At 59.3% G+C, this 13817-nt stretch overlaps 1 protein-coding gene across 6 annotated transcripts; it reads left to right on the forward strand.

Annotated features, from left to right (window-relative positions):
- Nucleotides 1-272: 272 nt before the first annotated feature.
- On the forward strand, nucleotides 273-9011 carry ZFP41 (ZFP41 zinc finger protein). Of its 6 annotated transcripts, none has more exons than XR_008957847.1 (5): nucleotides 273-1520; nucleotides 3119-4743; nucleotides 5114-5257; nucleotides 6141-6277; nucleotides 6725-9011. XR_008957847.1 is itself a non-coding variant. In XM_057308008.1 (5 exons), exon 2 carries the CDS (start codon nucleotides 3306-3308, stop codon nucleotides 3894-3896), a length of 591 nt encoding a protein of 196 aa, XP_057163991.1. In that variant the 5' UTR covers nucleotides 273-1150; nucleotides 3119-3305; the 3' UTR covers nucleotides 3897-4743; nucleotides 5114-5257; nucleotides 6141-6277; nucleotides 6725-9011. The 6 variants fall into 6 exon arrangements, 5 of the variants coding, with proteins under 5 accessions (XP_057163991.1, XP_057163992.1, XP_057163988.1 ...); XM_057308008.1 differs by having other exon boundaries at nucleotides 273-1150; XM_057308009.1 differs by having other exon boundaries at nucleotides 273-505.
- The last annotated feature ends 4806 nt before the right edge of the window (nucleotides 9012-13817 follow it).

A 13817-nucleotide genomic window follows, 5' to 3' on the forward strand; every position in this document is an offset into this window, starting at 1 on the left:
GAGGGCCGGGGAGAGGGAGGGCGCGCAGGAATGAAGAGACTAGGATGCTGCGAGGGAGGGGAGGACAGAGAGAGGGGGCGGGGACAGAGCTGAGGGGCGGGGCCTGAGGGGCGGGCCTTCCGGCGGGCGCGGCCGGGGTCGAGGAAGCCGTCGCAGAAATGAAAAAGAGAAGACAAGCCGGCCGAGCCAGGCGCCGGCGTACCACTGAGAGGCCCGGGGCCCCTCCTCCTAGAGCGGCGCCGGAAGGGGCGGGCCCTTCCGGTGGGCGCGGCGGCCCGGCTGCTCGGCTGGGCCGGCTAGGGAGCGCTGCCGCGGGAGGTCGGGCTGCGCCGGGGCTGGGCTAGGGGCACGTCCGTTCCTGGGCCCCCGCCCTCCATCCAGGGACTCGCCCGTCCCCTCCGGCGTCGCTTGGGCCCGCCCCTTCGGCCCAGGGCGGCGACCTCTCCTCCTTCGCCTCCCGGGCGCCGCGGGGAGGAGGGCGAGGAGCAGCGAGGAGCGGATCGAGGTGAAGGCGACGCCCCGGGGCCCTGCACGCTTGGCCGACGAGGCCCTGTCGTTGGCGGGGGCGCATCGTGCTGCCCCTCGGGGCCCCTTTCGTCGGCCTCGACCCAGCTCGTGGCTGCTGGCAGGCGGAGGGCCCAGCGGACTGTTGGGGTGCATGTGTGCCTTTGTATCCCAAAGCAGCTCGTAATCCAGGCTCCCCTGAGACCCAGGCTTCTGAAGGCGGGGGGACCCAAAGCTTGCAGTTCAGGAGGCCTGGCCCAGAGAGGAAAGGAGCTACTCTGAAGTTGCACAGCGGGCACAGCACCCCAGCCCTTGGGCCCGGTGGATTGAGCGCCTGTGTGGCTGCGGCAGGCACCCCCGTGTACAGGCCTGGGAAGTGGGGGACCACGACCTCGGCTCTACTCCGGTTTTGGCTCTTGGATAACTTGGTGTGCTCTTTGCCATCAGGCACCTGCCAGCCTGAATTGGGCAGATGAGACGAATATCTAGAATGATTCCTGAGCGCTGATACGTGCTGGCTGTGGCCTCGTAGCCAGGGATGCAGGGATGAAATAGCCGTAGTTCTTGCCCTTGGGGAAACCGCGGCCTCCCTACCAGTCTCGGCAGGAAACGAGCGCAGAGGAACCCCACGCAGGCCCTCCAGCGGGTGGGTACAGGGTTGAGGGCGCTTTCATAGTAGTTCTTGGTTTTCCTCAGTTTTCTACTGAAACTAGACAGCAGCCTGTGACTCCAGTGTCCTTGCCTGGTGCTGTGGCCCTCTGCCCTCCCCAGCAGAGGGCCCCCCGTTTCTGCATGCTTCCCGCAGCCCCGATGAGCTTCCTGTACCTCAGGTCAGGCTCCCACCTGATGCAGAGAGCAGTCTCCTCCCAGAACCTGCCTCCAGTAGAGCCTTCGGGGCAACACAGGCCTGAATCCAAACGAAGTGTACAGCCAGACTCTCAGACTCCTTGTCGCGAGGGGGAATCTCCAGTCATTTTATCATTTCCTCTGCACGGGGGAGGAGAGGAAAGCCCAAGGTACCCTTTTGACTTTAAAAGAGTTCGAAGTATTTATACCTTAAAACCACTTGGGGGCGCCTGGCTGGCTCAGGCCGTGGATCCTGCGACTCTTGATCTTGGGGTCTTGAGTTCAAGCCCCAAGTTGGGCATAGAGCTTATTTAAAAAAAAAAAAAAAAAAAAAAAAGTACAGTGTTTTCACACACAGGAGTTGGATAGTCACACAGATTAAAATGTTCAGGTAAATAAATGGGATGGAAAAGAAGATTAGAAGAAAAACACATCACTGAGGGTATTACCACCTAGGGCATCACAGTTTGGGGTGAGACAGCCTGTCAGGGTTACAGGCCTCCTAGTAGGTCAGGGTGGCCGTCACAGGCCACAAGATACCTTTGCTAAGAACGCTTTTTGCAGGGAATGTTGGAAGATCAGAATAGGACCTGCCTTTGGAGCTTTTTTTTAAAAAAAGGCTTTTTCTCGGTCTTGTGGAGATCTCTTTCACTAGCAGTTAAAGAGCCTGGAGTTTGTCCAGGCTCGATGCTGGAATTCCGTAGTTAGCACTGAGGGGAGACGAGGGCAAGGAAGTTCTGGAATAATACAGGAACGAAATAGAAGAGGGATCTCAACAAAGGCACTAGGAGCTGTGTGGGTGACGCTCCTCCAGACACCGGGGGCTGTTGGATCCTGTTTGAATTTGTGGTGGAATTGGGTGCTGTTAGACGGAGTTGGGGACAGGGAACATCAGGTGTCTCAGACAGTACGCAAGACCTAGTTGATGGAGGAGTTGCTCTGGTTAAGTGCCCTGGGGAAGACTAGAGCCCAGTAAGGGAACAGGGAGTGGGGGCGGTGTTTGGTTGAGTCAAGGAGGCCTCTCTGAGAAGGGCCCATTCAGAGGTCTGAATGAAGTGAGGGGCCAGCCCCATGAACATCTGCTCTTGGCCTGTTTCTGGAATCAGCCAGGCACGGAGGCAGGAAGGACTGGGTATGTTTGAGGAACGCAAAGAAAGCTGGGTGGCTGGAGGGGAGTGAGGAGTGGGCCGAGGGACGAGGCAGGGCCAGAGAACAGGCCAGGTTAGGCATGTGTGGGGCTTGTAAGTGTGAGGCACTGGCGGTTGGGGCAGGTGCATGACGCGGGGTGCTGGCAGAGATGGACCACGGGAGGAGGGCTAGGGCGCCCCTTGGGGAGCTAGCCCCAAGTTTGATGCAACTCAGACCCCAGGCTCTAGGTGACAGGAGGGCAGCTCCCAAAGGGGCACATGTGGGTCCTGTGGCTCCAAAAGCACGTCGTCTGGTCCCGAATACAGGAAGTGGAGAAGGAGGGAGAAAACGGTGGGGAAAAAACGCCAACGTGGGGACCACACGGAGCTGTTGGTCCGTGATCCATGTCAGACCCCGCTGGACTCAGGCCTGGAGACCCCATCCCCAGGGAGAGGGTTAGAGCGAGTGTCCTGTTTGGTGAGAGGCTCATGAGGTGTCCAGGGAACACACGAGCAGGGAAGGGGCCGAGTTCCCCGGCGCCCCCCGTCCATCCCGTAGCCTTTCCACCGCAGGAGCACACAGCTCTGTTCTTCCCACACGCCCGCGTGATCTAACCTTCATGGTCTGGCTTCTCCGGCAGCACGAGGATCGGTGGCGTCCTCTCTCTGGCGCAGCCTTCCTGCTCCGGAGCTCTCGTTACAAGCTCAGAAAAATGAAGAGCTGTGACTAAAGCGAGAGCTTTCAGAAGTGGAGGGTCTGGCCCCTGGCCTTTCTCCTTAGCCCTTCCTGGCTTCCAGTGGCCCTTCCTCTCTCCTGGGAACAAAAAGATGGAAAAGCCCACGGGCAAAAAGAAGGCACAGACCCCAAAGGAAGGAGAAGATTTGCTACAGGGCACTCCCAAAGGAGAGAAAGCCCCTGGGGAGAAAAGGGCGAGCAAGAGGTCCACTCTGGCAAAAAAGCACAAGGAAGCCAGCCTGAGTCCCGAAGATGAAGAACACATATTTGATGCTTTCGATGCTTCATTTAAAGATGACTTTGAGGGGGTTCCTGTGTTCATTCCTTTTCAGAGGAAGAAGCCCTACGAGTGCAGCGAGTGTGGACGCATCTTCAAGCACAAGACAGACCACCTTCGCCACCAGAGGGTTCACACGGGAGAGAAGCCCTTCAAGTGTGAGCAGTGTGGGAAGACGTTCAGGCACAGCTCCGATGTCACCAAACACCAGAGAATCCACACTGGAGAGAAGCCCTTTAAATGCACCGAGTGCGGGAAGGCCTTTAACTGCGGCTCCAATCTCCTAAAACATCAGAAAACGCACACTGGAGAGAAGCCGTACGAGTGTAAGGAATGTGGGAAAACCTTTGCCTACAGCTCATGTCTCATTCGCCATCGGAAGCGTCACCCACGGAAAAAGCACTGAGTGCGGGGAGGCTGTCTGCCGAGATGCGGTGCTTGTGCTGATGGGAGCCGTCCCTCCTGCAGCATCTGATCGGTGCCGGGGGTCCGTGAGCTCAGCACACCTGTGCCCAGGCGTCCCCCTCATCATCAGGAAAATCAAGCCAGTGGAGTAAGCAAGTGCTTGAGCGCGGGAGACACCTTCCTGGTCCAGAGCATCTCCGGATCGAGACCCCATGGTAACGTGGGCAGGGCTCGCGGAAGCGGCACCAGAGACCCTGGGGCTATCAGCAGCTGTCCGTGGGGCGCGGGAGTCAGCGGCTGCTTGCCGGCGGCCCAGCACCTCCCACGGCGGCCTCTGCCTGTGGCATCCCCTGTGGTCTCAGCCCTCTCACCTGCTCCTTTGAAGACTTGAGTCTGCAGACTCGACCTGCCGGGCCATCCCTGTGCAGCCCGGCAGTAGGCCTGTGGCCCTGAGCTGAGAGCCATGTTCTGTGGTGGTGCCCACGGCGCTGCACCAGATGCCTGCTGTCCCCACTCAGCTGGCCATGGTGACAGCGGTTTGTGCTCTGGCTTCCCTCCTCGGGCTGCAGCGCCAGTCCTGGAACTCACCATTACCACCATCCCCCACCCCATCCCCAGGAACTGGACCCCTTGTGTGCCCCCCTGGCCTGGCCCCCGTCCCAGGGGAGCGGCCTGACTCACCCAGGTGGATCACTTAGGACCTACCTGCTGCCGCCGTGGGAGATCCCTGCCCTGGACACACGGTGGAGGCCCCAGGAATGTGAGGGCAACTGTGAGCCAGCCTGCGTCTGCCGTGGGGTCTTCAGACATGAGGCGGTGCACCCTGCCCCCCAGGATCGGCTCTCCAGGTTAGTGCCACTTCCTCACGCCTGGCCCCCAAGTTCCATCTTATCCCCCGGGCAAAGCCATGTGCTGTTCCCATCCTTGGTTTCCCCCTGGAGTGGTCTGGATGGGGCTCCACGCTCTCGGGGTGGTGCAGTGTGTCCCAGAATTTCCGACAGTGTAAGCGGACTGAGGTGACCGTCAACCAGGAGGTAATGGGTAACTGGGAAAATGATGCCCACACTTTCAGCTATTCGGACCCCCAAAATGGCCTTACTCTTTGAGGATTCTGTCCTGCAGGAAGGTCCTGAATCAGGGGGAGACCCATTTCCCCATTAGGAGGTCACAGATGCGCCCAGTAGAAATGCTTCCCCAGGTTGTTCTTGTTCTTTCTAGAAGCTGTGATGTTATGACACCTGAGCTGGGCACCTACCCCGCCCCCGCCGGCGCAGCGGGCCCTCCCACACCTGACGCAGCTCGCCTCCGGTGTGGCAGGAGTTCCGGGGGGACACACACAGGGTATAGTCCTGGACTGGAAAGGTAACTGTAAGGGACCTTCCTGGGACATTTGGCAAACCTTGTGTCCACACTGTCCACTGGGTGGCAGGGCTGCACCAGTTTCCAAGTTCCTGCTTGGACTGCGGCCGTCCTGACCTCGTCCTTGTGAAAGATACTCACTAAGGTTTTCAGGGGCACAGGGTCATGATGTCTGCAATTTACTCTCAAACGTTCAGCAAAGAAACAGTAACAAGGCCTGTATACGCTCTGAGAGTGACAAAGCAGATGGCTTGCGTGTCAGTCATTCCTGAACCTGGAGCGAGGCTGGCAGACATTTTCTGCAAAGGGCCAGATAGTAACTCTTCTTGGCCTTGGGGCCCTAAGGCCTCTGTCACCGCTCAACTGTGCTGTGACATGTGACAGCAGTCAGACAACACACAAGGGAGTGAGTGTGCCGTGTTTTATTTACAGAGACAGGCGGCGGCCAGGTTGGGCCTGTCGTGGGTGAAGGGCATGTGAGTCACCCCATCCCGTGTGCGCTGGCGTCCGCAGGACTGGCTGCTGGGGGGGAAGCCGGGCGCAGGAGGTGGCAGGAGACCCTGCGAGGGCCACGGAGGGGCTCAGAGCAGTGAGCCCTGGTGCCGGAGCGCGGGCGGCCACGGCGCGCACATCCAGGGTGTCCGCGTCCTCTTCAGAGTGGTTTGGTCTGTATTTACTAGGCCTGATGACATAGCAGGACACGTGTGTTACTGTGTAATGTGGGGCTGTGTGGCATTTCCCTGTGCGGACGGCCGCGGCCATGGTCTGGACTGCTGCCTAGAGGGGCGCTGAACAGAGGGGTTGGCCGTCTCCTAATGGGCACGTGGGTTGTTTCTGGTTTCGGGCATTAGAAATAATGCTGAGATAAATACTTTTCTGCATTTAGGGCCAACAGGATGGGTCCCCAGGCACGGAAACAGGTGGAGATCGTGGCGGCAAGTACCCCCATCCAGGCTGTGCGGGGTGGGCACCCCGGCGGCACACAGACAGCAGGCTTGCCCTGGCGTCCCCAGCAGCAGGCAGGTGGGTTTCGTCATTGCCAGTTTGTTAGAAGAGAAAGAAATGTACTCTGACCTGAGGCTTTGATTTCTAGAGAGGAAGTGGGTGGTGAAGGGCACAGGCTCTCACCAGGGGTTAGCTACTTGAGCTGTGTCTGGCGATGTGGGACCGGGGGCATGTACTTAACCTCCTCATGCTGCCTCAGTTTCCTCAGTCGTGACATGGGGACGCTGACGGAGCTTAACCTGACTCAGTGAGTCGACGTGTGAAGTCTTAAGTGCAGGGCTGGCTCCCCCCAGCTGATCTAAGAATGTCAGCTCTGGGGGCGCCTGGCCGACTCCAGGGATGGAGCTTGCAACTCTTGATCTCCAGGTTGGGAGTTCGAGCCCCGCGTTGGGTGTGGGCCTTCTTGCTCTGTGTTTGTGTTTTTATTTTTATTTTTTTTTAAGATTTTATTTATTTATTTGACAGAGAAAGACAGCCAGCGAGAGAGGGAACACAAGCAGGGGGAGTGGGAGAGGAAGAAGCAGGCTCCCAGCGGAGGAGCCTGATGTGGGGCTCGATCCCAGGACCCTGGGATCACGTCCTGAGCCGAAGGCAGACGCTTAACGACTGAGCCCCCCAGGCGCCCCATGTGTTTGTGTTTTTAGCGAGGTGGACATTTGCTCGTGCGCACGGGAGTGGCCGTGCACGCCGATGGCCCTCAGTGCCTCTCTCGGGAAGACGGCAGCTTCAACTGCTTCAGCCTGGAAAAGAGCAACAGAAGAATACTTTTTAAAAAGCAAGGCTTGGAAATTTTTTTTTTTGAATACAGTTTACAGTCAGGAGAAAAATCACAAAATCAAATTCCATTCAGTGAGTGGCCTTTTCTGCCTCCTGTCGTTCTGGGAGTTTTGAGGATTTTTCTGTTGTTCAAATAAAACTCCTGTCCTAGGAAAAAGAAAGCTTTCTCAATAATCTGACTCAAGTTAAAAAAACATGAAACCTATAAAATACTCAGACCTCACTGACACTGAGACTAGGACTCGCCAGAGCTTCTCTGGGAGCCACTGAAGCCACACACGGACGTATAGCCCTAAGCGCTTCCATCAGCGGCCCGAGCTAGAAATCAGAGGCTGAGCCTTTGACTTTGAAAACGATAAAAAGAGCCGCGGAACAAATGCAAAGTGGCAGAGAGGGAACCACAAAGAGCAGAACCACACAACCAGTGGGAACGGAGGCTGTCGTGGGCAGGAAGCCGGTGGACGCTGCTTGTCTGCAAGGACCGTTCAGGCTGGCATGGTCCCGCAGCAGGGCCCAGGAAGAGAGCAGGAGCCAACGAAGCATCGCGAATGCAAAGGGGACGTGACAGCGGGTATGTCAGAGATCAGAAAAGACAAATTCGGAGCCAGGGAACGTGAGCACAGGTGAGGTAGGGAAGCCGGCCCAAGACAAGCGGCCCAAAGACCCCGTGCCTGCCACGCAGAGCGTGTCTGGAGTCTAGAGTCTTCCCCAAAGAACGCAAGTCCAGAAGGCACACAAGTGAGTTCAAGAACCCATTCCAGTCCTCTGCGGACTCGAAGATTGAAAAGAGGAAACACGTCACCTTATTTTATGAGCTGGGACAGCCACGACGTGCGTGCTCGCGGGCGCAGGGGCCCAAGCACGGTGCCGGCAGACTACGCCCAGCCGGGCAGCAGCGAGCGCGGAGCGCGGCCAGATGAGGTCTCTTCCAGGAAGGTCAGTTTGGCTTAAAACTGATGTGATTTCTCCCATCAACACGTTGGGGGAGGGGCATATTATCATCTTAATAGTTAACTATGTGCCAAAATGCACCGTCCCTTATGATAATCTACCTTCATAAATAAGGAATATAACAGCATTATCTAAGCCTGGTACGGAGCGTCTCCCAGCCCCTGGAGCCCCACTGCAGCCTCGTCCCGTGTAGCCGGCGTCCCCTGTGAGCACAGAACACACGAGGGCCGGCCTCACGGCTCCCCCTGTGCCAGGAGCCAGACTAGGAGGAAAAGACACACATCAGATTACAGTGGGAAACCCTGAGTGGGTTTATCAGCAGGTGAGCCTGCCGTCTACGTGGAGTCTGAACACCGTCACCACGGACTGAAACTAAGGGCCCAGCAAGCTTGTCGCAAGTTGGTCAGGAGCAGGATTCCCGGAGGCCCAGAGGCAGAAGGGGAAGCAGGCTCGTCAGGGACGGGCTCGGGAAGGTTTGCGGCAGGCACTCGTGGTGGCCGTCAGTGGACGCAGCTCGAGTGTCCCTCACCAGACGAACGGACACACGACACGTGGTGCTAGACCCAGGCACAGCCGTCAGCCATGCGGGAATGAAGCGCAGACCCAGGCTGCGACCTGCCCCAGCCTGAGCCTCGGAAGCCGGCCCGGGACACCGCTGTGTGGCCTGCTCTCCGGAGGGGCCGAGGCGGCGTCCCCCGCACACAGCTGCAGGGTGGAGGTTCCCCGAGGCCAGCACAGGGGAGTCTGGTGGGGGCAGGGTTTCTGTTGGGAACGATAAGAAGGCTGGGGAAAGATAAGGGTGTACTTAATGCCACGGATTATACACAAACAAAATAATAAACACCGTGTATATTTCCCCACAGTGAAAAAAAGTCAATTGAATTTGCTGTGCTATTAACAAAATGCAGTTTTAAAAAGTTATCAATCCACTTTAGCAACAAAAATAGCATTTCCTAGCAAGTTACAGATGTGCCACACGGTGCTGGCCCAGGAATTTCACTCATTAAAACACCGTAGAGAACTTTCCTACATGCCCAGTAATATTTATAGCGCATATGGAATGTCAGAAAAATTGGAAATAACCCAAATGTGCATCAACAGTGAAGTGGGGGTAGGGAGAGAGGAGCCCGGCCCCCTCGGGCGCGGCGTCGGTGGGGCGACTGGGTCCTAAACCGCGTGGGCCGGGAGCAGAGCTGTGAGCAGCTGTGCATTACACCGTATCCCCCTGAGGCTTACCTTTGTTTGAAATGTTACATTTGCTAACTTTCTGAACTTTTTTGAGACATGAGCACTTTCCTCCCGGTTCTGTTGCCGTCCAGGTCTGGGGTGCGTGGGTGGAGCCCCGACCGCCAGCGCTGGCCAGTCCGGCTCCCACAGCGTGGGAGGGAAGGGAGCACGGCCTCACTTGTGTGCTCGTTGCTTCCCAGCAGCCAGGTAATAATTGCGTTTCTTTGTTCAAAAGGTAATTCTTGTCCTTTTCTGGTGTGAGAGCAGATCACCCCAGTCAAGAAGCTCCTGATGAACTGTGCATAAACGTGGACCTCCCAACTAATGAAATTGCCCCAGTCCTGGGCCCCGAGGAACCGTCTGAGGGACGGTGGGGGCGCGGGGCCCAGGCAGGAAATCCACGCTGGGGGGGCAGGGCTGAGTGATGCCACAGGTGAGCAGCGGCTTGTCTCCAGTCCCCTTGCCGAGCCCCATGAAGGCTGCGGACTCCCTGTGGGGCCTTTGCCGGTTCCCCAACCTCTCCCAAAGCCATAAAATTCACACCTCTGGCCCCGCCCCCCCCAGGAGGGCAATGCTGACGCCACCCAGCCTTCTAGGAATGCACTGCAGGCAGAGGAAACCCCGCAGGCAACCCAACAACTTTCCCAGCCCAGCGTCCTGGGAATGTCTCTGGGAAATGCCTTTTCCAAGTGGGAACCCTTCAGGGTGCCCCCTGCTGAGCACGGTTCTCTTGGGTGGGGGCACGGAGGACACCTGCGATGTCCCAAGGAGGTGACCTCGATCATCCTTCACTTTGGCGTCCTGGGAGCCCGGCCAGCATCTGTCCCTAGGGGGCTCACGCTGGCCTTGATCTGAGGGAAGGTGGGAGCCGGCGCTGTGGGGGAGTGGGCCGTGAGGGCCACACAGCAGGCGGGGCTCTGCTTCCTCCTCCCACACGGATTGGGGGGCTCACTTGTGACCGGGTCCACTGCATCCCCGGGGAGGCTATAGGCACCGGGGTGTTACCTGGGCTTGATTTCCAGTGACCTCTTGTGTCCCTCCCCAATCCGGACACCAAGCTGTGATCGTTCCTTTCCCCTGAAATTGAGCAAGGCCCCGAGACAGGCTGAAGAGTATGCAGGTCCGCAGGTGCCCCGCAGCCGTGGCTCCAGGCGCGAAGCCTGGGTTCCCGAGTCCTGGTGTTCGAGGCAGAAGCCTGTGGCACGGGGGACACTTGGACATTTGCTCTGGAGCAGGACCGGCTAGGGCAGGGTGTTCAGCAGGACAGAGGGGTAAAGAGGTATCCCCAAGGCCCACGGAAGCAGTGTTGGGACCAGAGAGGGAATGGGCTGAGGGCCAGTTCAGGGTGGGAGCGGCGGCAAAGATGATGGGGCAGACTCCGTATCTCCTGCCCAAGGACACAGCTCGGGGCTCCGAGCGGTGGCCCACGCCTCCAGCGACCTGTGCGCGCTGCGCGGAGAGTTGCTGGTCTCCTGGTGTCCTCCTCACCAACTCCAGCTGCCTGTGCCACGAACCACAGGGTCCTCCCCTTGACCAGCGTCCTGCCAGGACCCAGATGGGGCCATGGCGGCCCGTGGACGCTGCTGCCCGTGGTCATCTGCAGTCCTCATAGACGTGGGCTCCCCAGGCCTGCAGCATGAGCACCCGGGGTCCTCGGCCCTGGTGCACACGTGGATGCCGGCACCGGGGTCCACACGAGCTCCCCATCACTCCACATGTGCCCCCGGTGTCAGCAGCCACCCCGCGGCATCCCGGTTTTAACACGTGCATGTTTCCTGGTGAGCTCGAGCACTCCGCGTACGGGATTGTCCTCACGCCCCCGGTGGAGTGCACGTCCCCGGGCTACCTGCGCTCTCCGCAGCTGCTGGTCGTGGGCGCGGGAAGTGGGACTTTCCGCACAGGTCCATCTGATGAACTTGGACTCTAGTCTCTTCACTTCCCTCCGTCCTCAGAAAGCGAGTCTGCTCTGCATGTGGGGCACACATTCTGTTTTGTTTTATCCTGGGTCTGTGGTTTCTTCCACGTGGGGCTGTCTGCATCCCGACGGATGTCCCACTGGGTCCGCGGGACTTTCCAGCCGCCTCCCCAGCATTCACCCCGGAACACGTCCTTGTCCTGCTGCTTGTGGATAATCTGTTTTCTCCCGTAATAAACATCTGTTCTGACCCGTTCACTGGGTCCCGCTCATGTCCCTGCAGTCTGGGGGTGCAGTCGGGACTCCCCAGAGAGGTGCTGGGTCTGGCTCAGGCCTGTGGAGCCAGAGACCCAGCTGGTCCCTGCCTCCAGACGCATCTCTTGGGGGCTGCCTCACATTAACCAAACTTGTAAGAGACGGACATAAACCAGAAAGGAATCTGCTGTCTTAGTGTGAGAGTGAGCCCTCAGGGGACAAAATACTATGTCCCTCTAGAGACATGGCCTTTCTGGCCCCAGATTCTGGGAAACTAGGGGTTCCTTGGTTGCTTTGTGTTACGTAGTCATAATCCTGGAGGGGCTGCTTCCCTGAGTTCTGAGGAGCCCAGCTCGGGCTGCCCTCCCATGCCCTTGCTCACTTTGCCTTCCACAGAAGAGCTGCTCTCCCGAGGGCAGTCCTGACCCCCAGAAGGGGGCATGATCATATCTGGAGACATTTTGCTTGTCACAACTGAGGGGAGGCGCCACTGGCATCTGGTGGGTGGGAGCGGGGAAGCCGCTTGGCACCCTGCAGAGCACAGGATGCCTGGTGGCCAAGGACCCGGCCAAGGATGAGCTCCAGCTGAGCCCCGGAGTCAGGTGGCGGGGAGGACAAAGAAGAGAAGAGCTGTCAGCAAGGGGGAGGCCAGGCAGCTCTCAGCAGAAACCCAAACACTTGACAGGAAGCCTGTGGAGGCTGAGGAGCCTGGCGGCACCGCGGGGCGGGGCCGCATCCCCTGAAAGTGGGGCAGAGGCAGGCGGGACGCGTGATGGGCTATAAGTCTGCGCAGCAGTAAATACGCCCCCATCTCCCCACGCCACTGAAGCTAAGCCAGCGGGGCCACACACAGGCCAGCAAGGAGAGGGTGAGGGACAGGCAGAGAAGGGGACTGGCAGCCCCCAGCCACCTCTCTGCATTGTGGGCTGCCAGTCATGTTTCAGCCTGAACCCCAAGTCCTTGTGCCCCACATCCCCGCAAATGGCAGGTGCTGTCAGTTTGGTCCCCAACACGGGCCCTACCCAGCCCACTCTCTGTCTAGACCACCTGTCTCCTGCCTCCCTGCTGTCCCACACTGATCTTAAAATGCACATCAGATCTCAGTGCCCTGCGCAGGACCTTCGGTGGCTCCTGGTGCACTTAAAATCCAGGCTCCTAATCACACCTGCAAGACGGCTTGCCCACCTAGTTGCATTCGCTCTTGGCCCACCACACTCCCAGCTTGCCTAGTCTCTTCCAAACCCTTGGCAACGCTCATGCCTCAGGACCTTGGCGCATGCTCTTCCTTCTGCTTTGAAGACTCTTCCCTCTAGCCTTTGTGCAACTAGCTTGCCCTACTCTCTTCCTCCCTCTCCTCTGATGTCACTGCCCTAGCGAGCCCTCCGTGCACCAGTAGGCGCTCGTGTGCACCCTCCAAGCTCTTACCCCGCTGTGATACTGGTGTGTTGCCAGTTTGTTGGTGCTCTCTCCCACACACTAGAATGGGAGCTCCATCGAGTCAGCGAGCTGCCCTCTTCCCCCTATACCCCAGCTACTGGCCCAGGGCCTGGCATTAGGTCCGGCAGAGGGGAGCAGCGGGCGATTCTTACAGAGCCTGCAGGGCTGAAGCCTGCGGTGGGGGGGCTGCACTCTGCACTCAGCGGTTCCAGGCTGCCCGTTCCCAGCTCTCATCCTGTCTCGCCGCCAGCTGAGGACCGCACCTCCCCACACAGTCGCGGAGTCCTGCACTTGCCCCTGACCGTCCAGCTTCCCTCCTGCCTGGCACCCGCCCCGGGCATCCCTGCAGCCTGGGGCTCCCTGGCTGTCCTCGCGCCGTCCGCCGGCCTGGGCTCAGGGCCATGTGGGCGAGCAAGCCCCTGCGCGTGCACCCTGCTGGGCTGGTTCGCAGAAGCCTGCTCGGCGGTCTGCTTTCCGGACCGGGAGTGACGCGTACTTTCCTCTCTCTGGGGTCGTGCGGACAGGACTGGAAAAGAGACTCAGGGTGCGCATCGGAGGAATTCCGTGGTGAGGCTCTGGGAAATTTTGTAACAGCCACTTCTCAGGCCCTAGGCTTTGGGAACATTTTGGTGGTGGACAGTTTGCAGGGGCGTTTGAGACACCCCAAAAAGAAGAGATTTGTTCTCAGCAAGCTGGCCAGCGACGTGGCCGTCCAGCAGAAGCACCGCGAGGGAAGCACGGCGGTACTGACAGCGCTCTGGCTGCGACGTTTGCACTGAAGCCACAGCCGCCTGCCGAGGACTCGAGCGGACCGCCAGCCCCGCCCCGCCCCGCCCCGCCCCGCCCGCGCCGCCACGGAGGCGGCGGTCCTCCGGCGCCCAGAGCGTCCCGGAAGTGCGCGCGGGCGGGCCGGGGCGGGGTGCGGGCGCACTTCCGGCCGGCGCGCGGGCGGCCGCCTCCCGCTCGGAAGGTGAGTGGGCGCCGGGCGGCGGCGGC

This window comes from Ursus arctos, unplaced genomic scaffold (assembly GCF_023065955.2).
Source record: "Ursus arctos isolate Adak ecotype North America unplaced genomic scaffold, UrsArc2.0 scaffold_6, whole genome shotgun sequence".
Classification (NCBI taxonomy): domain Eukaryota; kingdom Metazoa; phylum Chordata; class Mammalia; order Carnivora; family Ursidae; genus Ursus; species Ursus arctos.

What these genes read in the sequence shown, in the direction of transcription:
- ZFP41 (XM_057308005.1), top strand. Translation starts at nt 3,306, where the DNA reads ATGGAAAAGCCCACGGGCAAAAAGAAGGCACAGACCCCAAAGGAAGGA.